Here is a 16408-nt window from a genome sequence, read left to right on the forward strand (position 1 = left end):
GCCGCTAGAAACGAATAGCCGCCCCCTCATCCCGGATCGCTCCCCCATACTTAACGACCGCCGTTTGTACCAGGGGGGTCCCGATCGGACCCCCGAGCCACGTCTAGGCAGCGACGCGCGGGCACGTCGTTCTGCCTGTCCGTGCCATTTTGCCGACGTATAAGTACAGGCGGCGGTCGTTAAGTGGTTAATTGAGTACATCCCAACTTGGGAGCCAAATGGCAGTCCTACAGAGAGTGAGAATATCTTCATTCTTTAAAACCATGGCAGCCTGGCTGATCTTTGGGGAATAGGAACCAGATATGTAGAAAATCCAGAAATATGACATCGGACCATGTTGCCTTCCAACACACACTATATACAGTGCCTTGTGAAAGTATTCGGCTCCCTTGAACTTTGCAACCTTTTGCCACATTTCAGGCTTCAAACATGAAGATCTAAAACTTTTTTTTTTTTAAGAATCAACAACAAGTGGGACACAATCATGAAGTGGAACGAAATTTATTGGATATTTCAAACTTCTTTAACAAATAAAAAACCGAAAAATTGGGCGTGCAAAATTATTCAGCCCCCTTAAGTTAATACTTTGTAGCGCCACCTTTTGCTGCGATTACAGCTGTAAGTCGCTTGGGGTATGTCTCTCTCAGTTTTGCACATCGAGAGACTGAAATTTTTGCCCATTCCTCCTTGCAAAACCGCTCGAGCTCAGTGAGGTTGGATGGAGAGCGTTTGTGAACAGCAGTTTTCAGTTCTTTCCACAGATTCTTGATTGGATTCAGGTCTGGACTTTGACTTGGCCATTCTAACACCTGGATATGTTTATTTGTTAACCATTCCATTGTAGATTTTGCTTTATGTTTTAGATTATTGTCTTGTTGGAAGACAAATCTCCATCCCAGTCTCAGGTCTTTTGCAAACTCCATCGGGTTTTCTTCCAGAATGGTCCTGTATTTGGCTCCATCCATCTTCCCATCAATTTTAACCATCTTCCCTGTCGCTTGCACAGTGCTCCTTGGGATGTTCAAAGCTTGGGAAATCTTTTTGTATCCAAATCCGGCTTTAAACTTCTCCACAACAGTATCTCGGACCTGCCTGGTGTGTTCCTTGTTCTTCATGATGCTCTCTGCGCTTTAAACGGACCTCTGAGACTATCACAGTGCAGGTGCATTTATACGGAGACTTGATTACACACAGGTGGATTCTATTTATCATCATTAGTCATTTAGGTCAACATTGGATCATTCAGAGATCATCACTGAACTGGAGAGAGTTTGCTGCACTTAAAGTAAAGGGGCTGAATAATTTTGCCCAATTTTTCAGTTTTTTATTTGTTAAAAAAGTTTGAAATATCCAATAAATTTCGTTCCACTTCATGATTGTGTTCCACTTGTTGATTCCTCAAAAACAAATTACAGTTTTATATCTTTATGTTTTGAAGCCTGAAATGTGGCAAAAGGTTGCAAAGTTCAAGGGGGCCGAATACTTTCGCAAGGCACTGTATACAATATGAGGAACACCGGTCACAGGGGAACCAGGATTGGGATCAGGAACAAGGGGAGCAGATATAAGGCAGCAGGGTACAGAATGCAGAGTGGGATGAATAACAAGCAGCATCTGATACAGCAAAGCAAAACTGTACTAGTGAAGAAAAGACTCCCTATCCTCCCAGCAACCAGCGTTGGGTATAGACTGATTACGCAAAACTGCTGGCTGCTGGAAGACATCCATTGGTGGACACTAAAACTGCAAACGTTCCGACCTGGGTAACACAATGCCACCAGCAGGTGACCCAGGTTTTAAACGGCAACGTTGCTTCTTAATGTTTTGCACTGTATGTAGGCACTTGGCCTCCCTCTCTTGCTCACCCCTGAGATGGATTAGGGACTATGGGGTATATAGTGTGCATAGTGCAGTGCTCATCACCACAACTAACATGAACTGCTTGCTCCAAATAAATGTAAATGAGGGTGAAAATGAAAGGTATGGGTGTTCACAAAGGATGTTATAAAGAGACAGAAAAATACAGTAGGAACCAAGGCTTCAGGCTTCATGTGCACAGGACATTTTTACAACCTCTCCTGAACAATTTAACTTGACAGATAGTAACACACGTTTAAAACGTTTGTTTTGCCGCGTTTAGGTGTCAAATTTAGCTTTTGTTTTGCCTCAAAAAAAATGCCTCTAAACTCGACTGCTTAGAAACTACTGTTAACGACTCTGTGTACATGTACTGATAAGATAACAGAGGAGAGTTCAGGAGCAGTTGAAAAAAATGCCCAACTGCCCCTAAACATCTGTTTACCAGCAAGTGTGTTTTGTAAACTGGAACAAAATTAAGTCCGTCTGAGCAGTCATTCATATTCTCTAAATGAGGCAGAGAGGCGGTCAGATGATATCTTTGCCTCAGCTAATCAGAGGAAGCTTTTTATTAATTCAGAGAATACAAAGCACTTATGAGTGGCTGAGCATCGCTCAATTTCCTTCCAGGTATGGAATGAGATGTTTGCATCCCACTGCCGGAACACATCTGTATACTGTATTGAGACTACATACAGCGTATACACTGCTCTCCCAGCACCTGTTAGTGTAGGAAATAGCTTGGCCCAAAACAAACTATTCAAAGTGATTTTGTAAAGGTTTTTTTTTTTTAAACAAACATGTTATACTTACCACCTCTGTGCAGTTGTTTTTGCACAGAGCAGCCTGGATCTTGCTACAGGGGGCACTCATGCAGAGTCAGACCTCCTTGCATCTATTCAGACACGGAGCCCTGACCTGGCCCTGCCCCCCTCTCACCTGATTGACTGACTGACTTTGACGGCCGCGGGTGCAAATAGCGCCGCTGCTCTGTCTCAGCCAATCAGAAGTGTCCTGGATTGGTGGACATCGTTGGGGAGAGAGAAGGAGCTCTGGTAGGTAATTAGGGGGTGCTGAGGGAGCTGCTACACACAGAAGGTTTTTTATTTTAATGCATAGAAGGCCTCAACCACTTCAGCCCGGACCATATTGCTGGTCAGAGACCAGGCCACTTTTTGCGATTCGGCACTGCGTCGCTTTAACTGACAATTGCGCGGTCGTGCAACGTGGCTCCCAAAAAAAATTGCCATCCTATATTTCCCACAAATAGAGCTTTATTTTGGTGGTATTTGATCACCTCTGCAGTTTTTAATTTTTGCGCTATAAACAAAAATGGAGCGCCAATTTTGAAAAAAAATGAATATTTTTTACTTTTTTCTATAATAAATATCCCCCAAAAATACATAAATTTTTTTTTTGGCCGAAGCGTATTCGTCTACATATTTTTCGTAAAAAAAATGCAATAAGTGTTTATTTGGTTTGCGCAAAAGTTATAGCGTTTACAAAATAGGGGATATTTGTATGGCATTTTTATTAATATTTTTTTTTACTAGTAATGGTGGCGATTTTTTTTTTTTATCAGTACTGTGACATTATGGCGGACACTTTTGACACATTTTTGGGACCATTGGCATTTTTATAGCGATCGGTGCTATAAAAATGCATTGATTACTATAAAAATGCCACTGGCAGGGAATGGGTTAACACTAGGGGTCGAGGAAGGGGTTAAGTATGTTCCCTGGGTGTGTTCTAACTGAAGGGGGGGGGGTGGACTGACTAGGGGAAATGACTGATCGCTGTTCATACATTGTATGAACAGACAATCAGGCATTTCTCCCCCTGACAGGACCGGGAGCTGTGTGTTTACACACACAGCTCCCGGTTCTCGCTCTGTAACAAGCGATCACAGGTGCCCGGCAGTGATCACAACCGACGGGCACGCGCGGCAGCGCCAGGGGTGAGCGGGGGCGAGCACGCCCCTATATTGGCTGCTCAGCAAGATAACGTATAGCTACGTGATCTCGCCCAGCAGAGCCGACCTGCCGCCGTATAACTGTTATACATTGGCTGGTCGGCAAGCAGTTAAAGGAGTTGTAAATGAAAAAAAAATGTCACCTTAATGCAATCTATGCATTAAGGTGAAAAAACATCGCATAACGCCGCCCCCGAGCCCCCGTTATACTTACCTGACCCCCTCGAAAGTCCTGCGTGGTCCCGATATCCTCTTCGCCACTCAGCCTGGCCGCCGATTGGCTCGAGCGGGTGGGATTGAGAGCAGCGCAGCCATTGACTGGCACTGCTGTTAATCACATCCAGTGACGCAGTGCGCCGCGGGGCCGAGTGATACAGTGAGCGGCCATAGCCGCATTACAGGAGCGCACCCGCAATTGGTGACCACCATGCAAGCTCTCGCATGACTGTGGTTACTAATTGCGGGGAGGATCGAGACAGCCGCCGAAGGACCCCAGAAGACGTGGATCTGGGCCACTCTGTGCAAAACGAACTGCACAGTGAAGGTATGTATAACATGTTTGTTTTAACCACTTAAGCCCCGGACCATTTTGTTGCTAAATGCCCAGGCCAGGTTTTGCGATTCGGCACTGCGTCGCTTTAACAGACAATTGCGCGGTCGTGCGACGTTGCTCCCAAACAAAATTGGCATCCTTTTTTCCCCCCACAAATAGAGCTTTCTTTTGGTGGTATTTGATCACCTCTGCGGTTTTTATTTTTTGCGCTATAAACAAAAATAGAGCGAAAATTTTGAAAAAAATAAAATATTTTTTACTTTTTGCTATAATAAATATCCCCCAAAAACATATATAAAACATTTTTTTTCCTCAGTTTAGGCCGATACGTATTCTTCTACCTATTTTTGGTAAAAAAAAAACGCAATAAGCGTTTATCGATTGGTTTGCGCAAAATTTATAGCGTTTACAAAATAGGGGATAGTTTTATTGCATTTTTATTAATTATTTTTTTTTTACTACTAATGGCGGCGATCAGCGATTTTTTTCGTGACTGGGACATTATGGCGGACACTTCGGACAATTTTGACACATTTTTGGGACCATTGTCATTTTCACAGCAAAAAATGCATTTAAATTGCATTGTTTATTGTGAAAATGACAGTTGCAGTTTGGGAGTTAACCACAGGGGGCACTGTAGGAGTTGGGGTTCACCTAGTGTGTGTTTACAACTGATGGGGGGTGTGGCTGTAGGACTGACGTCATCGATCGAGTCTCCCTATAAAAGGGATCACTCGATCGATGCAGCCGCCACAGTGAAGCACGGGGAAGCCGTGTTTACATACGGCTCTCCCCGTTCTTCAGCTCCATGGAGCGATTGCAATGGGGCGGCTATAAACGAATATGCCTGTACGTGCCATTCTGTGGACGTACATGTACATGCGGCGGGCGTTAACCAGTTAAACAACATTTTTTTGTACAAACGCTTTAAGATAAAAACCTTCTGCCTTTACAACTCCTTTAGTGGATGTGTATGCTTTGGAAAATGAGTATATTGTTTAGTGTCACTTTAAGCCACCTATATTTTGGTGTAAATAAGATTTGTCCTGCATACGTTCATAATGGTGCCTTTATGGAATTCATTTTATTTTTGCTTTAACACATTCTAACTTTGTTTACCTTTTTGTTTTTCCCAGCACACCAATGATTTTGCACTGTACACAGAGGCGATCAAGTTTTTTAATCATCCGGAACACATGGTTAGGGTTGCAGTTCGTAATATCACTTTGAATATTTATAAAGGTAAGAACATTGGTGACCTTTAATTTAAGATTTCAACTTTCAGCTCAACTTTAGTTGTTTTTACAAGGGTAGAGCTGCATTGCCCCCAAAATGGGTTACCCGTATTAAGCTACCAGCATTAAAAACTGTTTTGCCAGGGATCTGAGTGCAGCAATTCTTTGGTCTACCAGCTCTGGGATATACCATTTTCTTGCTTTTCAGAAAGGCTAAAGCCTAGTTAGTACATAAGTAAACTGGGTCTAAATTGTATTCAGATTAATTGAAAGCTATAACGTGAAAATAAGTCAAAGATCTACATATTCCTTATTAAAGTAGTCAAGAATAGTGGGCAGTCATCAGTATACCAGTGGACAAATATGTTATAGCACCAACATCCCTATTATTAGAAAATATTGAAAGAACAGGATATGGGATTTTAAAGGTGCTAGAGATAATAGTCAATACAACATAAATGATCAAAAATATTTCATCAATAACAGCAATTAAAAAACTGATAAATACTATTCATTGACTGTTACAGGCATACATCCAATACCCAACATGTAACAGTGATGGATTGTATACAGTTGAAAGTAGCATCCATTTTTGTTCAACAGTTTCGCCGTTAAGGCTTCATCAGGACTGGACACAAAGGGATACTTTAAATATTTTTTCAAAAGAAATCCAGCTTTAGATGTAAGGAAAAAAGGAACAATACACATAAATATGCATATTTTTTTTTCATCACACCCCCATACATTTACATTATATCCGTTTTCCCTATATTTTTGACCCCTCTGGCCCTCTCTCCTTTCATGTATACCATCTTGGATAGTGGCACACTTTTGGTCCACTTCAGACGGTTCCTATGGATTGCCTTGGACACATTGTGCCAGCAGCATCTCCCATGCTTTTGGGAGAAAACATTTATTACTATAATGGGTTAATTATTATATCAGTTGACATAAATTTTGTTATCTGATTGTTAATGTTTGTACTTTGGTGTTTTCATATGTATATTTGGTTTGTCATGCATGGTGGTGGATCGCTTTATTGATTGCCAAAATCCCATATCCTGTTCTTTCAATATTTCTTATTAAAGTCAATGGTCTACCATAGGGGTCTTTGCTTGTTATTAATAGAAAAGGAGGCTTTTGGCATAATGCACAGATGCATATTTGCTGTGGCTAGAAATATTTCATATTGGCCAGGCTCTTTCTAAATCATCTAAATGTGATGTTGAATTACACTTCAAAAAACCTAGATGTTTTCTCAGCTTTGGTCTTTTTACATTTAACCTTTTGCTGCCAGAGCTGTTTTTGCACACGTGTAAAAAAATTATTTTAGGTCTGAAGATTACATAAAAACCCCAAAGCATTATATATTTTCTGAAACCAGACACCCTAGAAAACTAAATTGTGGTAGTTCGCGTGATAAACCCTAACGTATACCCAGTAAAGTGAACAGCCTCAGATGATACACAGTGATGAAACAAATCTCCCTACATAAGTTTAACATGTATATTAGCTGTCTTCAGCTTTGTATATTCTTTAGAAAGTTCGGATCGTGTTAGATTTTCTCTACCTGTTCAGCACATCAGTAATTCGTGGGCATACAGCCAAGACAGCTGATTTGGAGGAAAGGCGCACACCCCCTCTCATCATAGAGACTTTTAGATACTGTTAGTTTGCACTCTGCTAATCTATGTATAGCATCCTTCCCAACACAAAACTCAGGCTGGTTTTATCTCAGTTGATGGAGAATTTGTCAGAAGTTATCAGGCTGATAACAGAACAATGAAGCAGGAGACCGCTACCAACCATAGTGCATTGAAGAGAGATAAGATAACACTGCAGATATGTGCCCAGCTCAAATTTCATCAATTGTGTTTACATCCACTTTAATGTTAAGGCACACAAACATAATAAATTACCCAATTTTTGGGTTAAAATTTAAAAGGCAAGGTTGCACAGAGTAAATATAGATACCCAACACGTCAAACCTTAAAGGATCACTAAAGGAAAATATTTTTTAAGCTAAATAGCTTCCTTTACCTTACTGCAGTCCTGGTTTCATGTCCTCATTGTTCGTTTTTGCTTTGAAGTTGAAGTTGCTGTAATTCTGCTCTGATCTCCACACTTCCTGCTTGTCTGGCTCCTTATGAAAAATCTCATGGCAGCTTTTCACTGTGGTCCAAGCTGTGTCTCTAAAACTCCTCAGAACCAATCAGATTCATTTTAAAAACAAAACACTGCCCTGGATTTGTTTGTTTTTGTTCTGTGTCTCTCTCTACTTCACAGAAACATGAAACCAGTTTAAAAACGAAAGTGAAACTAGAGGCACATTATATGATTGATTTTTATCTATTTGTAATCATTTTTAAAAGGAATCCGTTAACTTTTATGTCTCTATACCCTGTAAACAGTCATTTCAGCAAAACATTTTTTTTTCCTTTAGTGACCCTTTAAATTTGCGTGTGCCCGTGGAGTCAAACTTCAGTTCTTTATATTTTCCATAGGCGACACAGTTTAGCGTTACCGAGGAGGTCTTGTGCTAGAAATATTTCTCTGGCTTTCACAGAGATATGTAATCTGTGTATCGCAATCAGCGTTTTCATACGTAGGCACCCCTTACGTTTGCGTTTGATTGTACATACATATAGTTTTCATACATTTTTCTATCACATAGGGGACAAGGTTCCCTATGCTGTGATTTTTTTTTTTTTTTTTGGTGACCGGTTCTCTTTAATGAGACACCCAGGGTCTAAAACACCCTGGATGTCTCCCGTGTGCTCCACTTAATGTAATGCAATGCAGATTGCATTTCAATAAATTCTTTCCTGGCCATGTGAGCCAGGGACACTGATGGGCAGACCTGGAAGTGATGTCAAACCCGTCGCTTTCCAGGTCAACAACCAGGAGGGGAGGAGATCAGACTTGTGTCCTCTCTGCTCCCTCCTCTCTACCCAGGGGCACAACTCCCTGCTGTTGGGTCTGTATGATGTATGGACCTGGCAACAAAAGAGTTAATGCTGCTTTAAAATAAAAATGTAAGAACCGCTATAGAAAAAAAGGCATTTGTTACAAAAGTTGGTGATTGGAGACAAAAAGAAGGCAAATGTATTGAATACTTTCTTCAGCTCTGTGTATACAAAGGAAAATAGGAGAGCTCCAGTCCATAATGGGGATAGTATTGACAGGATAACCCCAATGTTTAAAAACTGATATGGTTCAGAAACATTTGGACAAAGGTGAAAGCACAAGGACCTGTTGGCTTGCACCCATTGTTTTTAGGGACTGTTTAATTACTGGCATGGCACGTCTTAATTGGCACAGGGCCAATGTGGTGCCTTATATTTAAAAAGGGATGAAATTCTTAACCTAGTAACCAGTTAGTTTAAATTCTATAGTCTGAAAGATACTTACTTGAGGTGATTGTAGCCGTGTTTGTGCAATTGTGACAGAGAAAATTGAGTACTGTCCGTGATACTTTTTTTATTTGCACTAACATATACCGGTAATTTTTTCATAAAACTGTAGTATAATGGGTAAGGAAACCAACATCTAAATTTAGGCCATTGTTTGTGTCAAAAAGAAGCCTGATTCTTAGTTCAAACATTTTCCTTTCCTGGATAGTTCTGAAATTCCCTTTAAGAACTAAAACATTGACGTCTTCTATAGTGTTGTCCAGTTGTGAGAAATTATGTCCCACAGGTGTGCAGAAACTGTCTACCTTATGTTCCTTGATGGCATGTCTGTGCAAATTCATCCTCACTGGCAACTTCTGTCCTGTTTCACCAACATAAGATCCTTTGCTACACCTGTTGCACTGGATGAGGTACACAACATTACTGGAGGTACAGCTGTAAGATCCCATGATATTGAAGGTCCCATGATATTGAAGGTCTCATTTGTGTGTGTGACACTTTTGGATAAATCTGATTGCACAGTTTGCAGCGTTTTTTTTTATTGCAGGGTTTTCTTCCATTATTTGATTTCATAATCGGAGTGAAATTTCCTGCTAATTAATTTACGTCTGAGGTTGGGTGGTTGTCTGAAAGCCAATAATGGGGGTTGTTGGAATATTTTTTTCAGAGTTTCATCCTCTGTTATAATGGGTTTACAATCTTTGATTATCTTTTTGATCCCTTCTAGTGTTGGGTTGTATGTGGTGACTAAAGGTACTCGGTTATTTGTTTTTTTTTCTCTGTGTATTGGAGGAGCTTTTCTCTTCGGGTTTTCAAGGCTGTGTTTATGCTGTTGTTGATGGTTTTGTCTTTGTAACCTTTCTTATGTAAGGAGTCTGCCTGTGTTCTGAGATGTTTATCTCTGTCTTCTGGGTCTGAACATATTCGGTGGTATCTGATGGCCTGGCTGTGCATGATGGCTCGTTTAGTGTGTTGGGGGTGAAAACTGGAATTATGGCGATGGCTGCATCGATCAGTCGGCTTTCTGTATATCGACGTGTGAATCTTAACCCAGAAGTGGTGCAAATACCTGTCTCAGACAGGTATCTGCACTCCCCTCCCCCCTGAAAGGTGCCAAATGTGACACCGTAGGGGGGGAGGGATCCAAAAAGCGAGCAGAGGTTCACTTTTTGTGTGAACCTCCGCTTTAAGCTTGTTCAGAAAATCAGCAGTGTCTTGCAGGAAACTAGTAACTAGAAACTAACGATTTTAATATGTTTTCTACAAGGCCTGAGATATGTTCGGTAAGTGTATTCATACCTGTTTGAGTCTGCCTGGATTTCCTGGCTTGTGAATCTTGGGCAGCATGTAGAAGTCTCCGATTTCTGGATTATCTGGAATCACATTGAAAGTTCTGAATGTAGGTGGTTTGGTATTGTTGTTGTAATGAGACCTTTTAATTGCTTAGTAAAATCCTGGGTCAATCATAATCCATTTTTTTGTAGTAAGTAGTATTTGTCTGCTGCCTCGGGCCCTCTTGTACATATTTGTCTGTATCCATCACAATGACTGCACCCCCTTTATCTGCTGGTTTGATGGTTATGGTCTGATTGATGCACAGATCATGTACAGTAGAGGTCGACCGATATGGGTTTTTCTCTGGCCGATGCCAATGCCGATATTTCGAAATCGGGGCAGCCGATGGCCGATATATGATGCCGATTTTTGCAGCCGATATTTTGGGCCGATTTTTGGATTGGGATGCATTGTGGAGGAGGATGGATGGTGCTGGGCGTGGGTGGGAGATGCGCTGTGGAGGGGGAAAGATGGTGCTGGCTGTGCGTGGGGGATGCATTGTGGAGGGGGATGGCTGGATGTTGCTGGCGGTGGATGTGTTGTGGAGGGGGATGGATGATGCTGGCCGTGGGTGGGGGATGCGTTGTGGAGGGGGATAGATGGATGGTGCTGGCCGTGGGTGGGAGATGCGTTGTGGAGGGGGATGGCTGGATGTTGCTGGCCGTGGAGGGGAAGAGATGGATGGTGCTGGCTGTGGATGGAGGGAAGGGGGTGGATTGATGGAGCTGGCCGTGGGTGGGGGATGCATTGTGGAGGGGGATGGATGGATGGAGCTGGCCGTGGGTGGGGGATGCATTGTGGAGGGGAAGAGATGGATGGTGCTGGCTGTGGATGGAGGGGGGTGGATGGATGGTGCTGGCTATGGAGGGAGGGGGGGTGGATGGATGGAGCTGGCTGTGGGTGATGCGTTGTGGAGGGGGATGGATGGATGGAGCTGGCCGTGGGTGGGAGATGCTTTGTAGAGGGGGGTGGATGGATGGAGCTGGCCGTGGGTGGGAGATGCTTTGTAGAAGGGGGTGGATGGATGGAGCTGGCCGTGGGTGGGAGATGCTTTGTAGAGGGGGGTGGATGGATGGAGCTGGCCGTGGGTGGGAGATGCTTTGTAGAGGGGGTGGATGGATGGAGCTGGCCGTGGGTGGGAGATGCATTGTAGAGGGGGGTGGATGGATGGAGCTGGCCGTGGGTGGGAGATGCTTTGTAGAGGGGGTGGATGGATGGAGCTGGCCGTGGGTGGGAGATGCATTGTAGAGGGGGGTGGATGGATGGAGCTGGCCGTGGGTGGGAGATGCTTTGTAGAGGGGGGTGGATGGATGGAGCTGGCCGTTGGTGGGTAGATGCTTTGTAGAGGGGGGTTGATGGATTGAGCTGGCCGTGGGTGGGGGATGCATTGTGGAGGATGAGATGGATGGAGCTGGCCGTGGGTGCGAGATGCTTTGTAGAGGGGGGTGGATGGATGGATGGAGCTGGCCGTGGGTGGGGGATGGATATATATAAAATGTGTGTGTATACAGGAGTATGTATATGAGTTTGTATACAGGAGAGGGGTGTGCTCTGACATGTACACACTGTTCCCTCCAGCACTGCCCATTGGATGACACCTGTGAGCTCCCACGTGAGTAGAGTACTATCACTAGAGAGCCGAGGCACCTATCATAGATAATATGAATACTGTACATTACCCCAGTATCAGGCTGCCAGCCTCCAGCAGCACGAGAAATGAATCCCTCAGCCACGCTGCTGGTAGCCTCAGCCTGCGCGCCGGCCCCGCCCCCCTACCTCGGCAGCTGCAGTCTGTGCGAAGAGATCACAAAAGCTTCCTGCATGCTGGGACGGTGGCGAGATTACTGAACATGGGCTCTAGGCTACGGCTGGAGCTGTAGCCTAGAGCCCATGTTCAGTAATCCCGCCACCGTCCCAGCATGCAGGAAGCATTACAAGTGTGATCTCCGCACAGACAACTACTGCAGCTGCTCGGGCTTGTGACATGTTTGCTTTCTGCTACAGCCCGCCGAGGTAAAGGGGGGGGGCGGGGCCGGCGCGCAGACTACCAGCAGCGTGGCTGAGGGATTCATTTCTTGTGCTGCTGGAGGTGGAGCGGGACTTAGTGTGGCAGCCGAAAATCGGACGATTTTTTTACAATAATCGGCCGATGCCGATCTCTTAAAAACGGTCAAATATCGGCCGATATATCGGCCGACCGATATATCGGCCGACCGATATATCGGTCGACCTCTAATGTACAGCCCTTCGCTCGAGTGGTGAAAGGTTGTATAATATTTTCTTTTGCTGGTTGAATATCAGGGATGTGACACGCAGCCTGAAGCTGTCAATATAGGTATGCAGTTTGGGGTTGCGTCCCTGTCAAGATGTGAAGTTGCTTTTCTTTTTGTCACCTCCTAATGTCCTAGGATTCCTTTCATTACAGTGAAAATATTCTTTGAGCCTTAGTCTCCTAAAGAATTCCTCCATATCTGACCATACCTGTAAATTATCCAATTTGGTGGTTGGGCAGAATGTGAGGCCTTTGGAAAGGACTGTTATTTCTGGTGTGGAAAGTTTATCATTTGACAAATTTATGATTCCGAGTTCCTCTGTTATATCCACATTTTCTGTCAGGTCAGCATTCACACAAGGGATACCTTGGGATTCTGGATTGGGTTCCAAGTTGCTGATAGCAGGAGTTATAGAGGTTGTGTGTGTTTTTGTGTTCTTTAGGTTGTATCCAAAAGGTCTGCTCTTGGTGTAGCTTTTGGAGTTTTTTTTTGCTTTCTGTTCATGGCAAGTTTCATTCTTAATTTGGTTGATGCTTGTAGGGTCCAATGATGTTGAGGTTTCAAACACCAACTGCATTTGTTTCCTGATTGTTTGTTTCCCTTTTACCATACAGTTTATGAATGAAGTTGTTACTTAACCTTTCGCTGGTACGTCTGCAGAGTCCTTCTGCATAAGGAGAGTTTAGTGTATTTGCACAAGAACTATCACGGACAGTACTCAATTTTCTCTGAAAGATACTTGAAAGTTTAATAAAAGATCATGTGGAAGAGTTTTTGCTAGAAAGTATTTATTTTAAAGTGGTATTCCAAGCTATACCGTTAATTAAAAAAAAATGCCCTCCCTACCTCCTGCACCACCACCTATGTTGACTAACCTGTGTAATGCCTGGTACATTCAATTATCCATTTTTTTGTTCAATCCAGCGTGCTGAACAAAAAAGTAAGCAGTGTTTGTGTAGCAATCTCTCCCACTGTGCCTTTGGGGGGCTCCCCACCTGCCAGAACACACTAATCGGGATAGTATGCTGGTCCTTAGACCAGCTTCTGTTGGAAGGACAGCTGTACATGTGATCCGAATGTCAGCCGGTTCTTGCTGAACTGGCTGATATTGGGACTGTGTGTACCCAGCTTAAGAAAGATGCATTGTATATACTTGCCTATTTTCTGACCACTCTGATGCAGTCAGGTGATCTCTCGGAGGGTAGATGGATTACGTGACAGAGAATAGGTAGCAGCCTGAGAATAGGTAAATATATACATCTTCTATTATATACATATATACATCTTTCTTGCACAGGTTAGTCAGCATAGACTTAACTGTAGGTTTAAGATTGTGTATATGGAGGTTTTCTATTTTTTTATTGAACAAGATGTACTTGTGGCTTTTTTCTACCTGACTATGTAATTATGTACTGTAGAGCTGCACGAATAATTGTTAAATTGCAATCTCAATTTAATCCCCCTCACGATCTTAATCCAGCATTTCCACGATTCATGTAACTGCAAAGCCGTTGCGTGTTCAGAGCTGTCAAAGAAAAAAAAAGCGGCAAAGTTTATCACAACTTTGCTTTGTGCTGAGAAATTATGAGAAAAAATTATAATTTTGATTCTTTTAGATCAAAGGAATGTACTCTGGTCTCTAAATGAGGTCAGTTTAGCCACTAAGACTAAACCTTTGTCTGATATGTGTTGCTTACAAGTTAAAATCAGTATTTTTTGCTAGAGCCAGAGGCTTTAATAGACTTCAAAAAAGGGTGCGGGTGACCGACGGAAGGGAGGAGGGGTAGGGTTGGTGGTTTTTGCCGCCCCCTCCCCACAAAAAAAACACCAGTCACCACTGCTTATAACCCCCCCCCCCGAATGATGATTTGCCAGGGGTCACCAATTCCTGGGCTGTTCCTGAAGCCTGCACCACTCTCCCAGCCTGTTTGCGGACACCCAGCTGGGCTGTTCCTGGAGCCCGCGGCCGCCCACTCAGCCTGTTTGCAGCCACCCATTCAGTTCATGGCGTGGCTGGGGGGCAACAAATGGAAAAAGAAAATATGGACAACCGCACTCCAAAAAAAACCTTGATGGTTGTCTTTATTTTAAAAAGGAAAAGTGCACTAAAAGTCACAGCACACAACACGGGAGTAAAACAGCTGACGCGTTTCGCACTATAAATTAGTGCTTAATCATAGCTGGGGGGCAGAGACTAGAGGTCAGATGACTGGTTAGGAATGTGAAGTGGGATGGAGGAGACCCTATCTCCTGATTTCGGCATAGGTGTCACTGCTACGAGACGCAGTGAGTAATACTACCTGTGATTATAGTTGCCATTAAAAGTCCCCACTACAGTTCTCAGATCAGAAGATGACCTTGATCAAGAGCACCTAAGTTGGTCACTGATCCCAACTCCCCGCAAGCACTGCTACACATCCTATTCCCCCCACCAAGGAGTAAGAGAAGGAATACAAATAGAGACTACATGGAGGGGAGAGGAACAAAGAAAAAGTGAGAGAAAGTATAAGAGAAAGAACAAGAAAGACAGCTAGAGAGAGGGATGGGAAAAAAAAGAAAAGCAATTAGGATAGAGATAAAAGGGAAAGAAAGGAGAACAAAGTGAGTGGTACATCCTAAAATGTACCTTTAAGGGGTTTAATATTGTACAAGTGGAAGGGACTCGGAGTGCTAAATGTCTGTGGGTTAGGGGTGCAAATTACTTGTCTTGTCTTGGGTGCTGACAAACCACGCTACAAAATAATTTTACTAAAGGAAAAAAAACTGCGCTAAACAAATAAAATTAGCATCAATAAAGATCAGAGGCAGCAATTACATGCGATAAACACAAATAACATAATACAAAAATAAAAACTGCGCCAATGAAAAGAACCAGCATGAGTGCCAGTACTTAGAAAGAACAGTCTATAAGCCCCCAAAAAATGTTTAAATAATAGGGGTATGAAAAAATGAAGTCCCAAATGTGCAAAGTAGATCTCGGCAGAACCCACAGACAGGATAAAAACAGCACCACCGTGAGAATGACTTCTTGTGAGGAAACCACCACCTAATGGAAAGCCGCTTACCGCAACAACCAGGTTCGCAAGCCTATAGGTAAAAACTCCATCCACGGACTGAGATACCGGACCAACAGGGACTCCAAAGGGCAGATATCCTGGGTATGATCACTTGCTCATAGATAAACAGGTCCTCAGTTCATGGGTATAAAGATAAACGGACCATAGTGTGATTCCGTAAAAAATGTAATAAAAGCAAAGACGAAAACGTACTTGCAACATGTAGCGTTTTAAAAGCATGTATACAAATGCCGGCCAGCACTATAGGAGCCCTTCCTCCATACGTTCAGCGCGGTGACGTCCGTGTGCGCCGTCCCAGGTTTTCGTCTCTGCTTTTATTACATTTTTTACAGAATCACACTATGGTCCATTTATCTTTATACCCATGAACCGAGGACCTGTTTATGAGCAAGTGATCATACCCAGGATATCTGCCCTTTGGAGTCCCTGTTGGTCCGGTGTCTCAGTCCGTGGATGGAGTTTTTACCTATAGGCTTGCGAACCTGGTTGTTGCGGTAAGCGGCTTTCCATTAGTTGGTGGTTTCCTCACAAGAAGTCATTTTAACGGTGGTGCTGTGTTTATCCTGTCTGTGGGTTCTGCTGAGATCTTCTTTGCACATTTGGGACTTCATTTTTTCATACCCCTATTATTTTTTGGGGGCTTATAGACTTTGTTCTTTCTAAGTACTGGCACTCATGCTGGTTCTTTTCATT

The 16408-nt window shown here is 43.3% G+C and overlaps 1 protein-coding gene across 13 annotated transcripts in view; it reads left to right on the top strand.

The window, feature by feature from the left end:
- Window positions 1-16408, top strand: part of CLEC16A (C-type lectin domain containing 16A) — a 1403906-nt gene that overhangs the window by 257246 nt on the left and 1130252 nt on the right. For all 13 annotated transcript variants that reach the window (XM_040358542.1, XM_040358539.1, XM_040358533.1 and 10 more), the window contains one exon: window positions 5519-5624. In XM_040358542.1, the coding sequence (XP_040214476.1) occupies window positions 5519-5624 (106 nt within the window). The remainder of the gene's footprint in view (window positions 1-5518; window positions 5625-16408) is intronic.

The sequence above is a fragment of the Rana temporaria genome, chromosome 6, assembly GCF_905171775.1.
Source record: "Rana temporaria chromosome 6, aRanTem1.1, whole genome shotgun sequence".
NCBI lineage: Eukaryota > Metazoa > Chordata > Amphibia > Anura > Ranidae > Rana > Rana temporaria.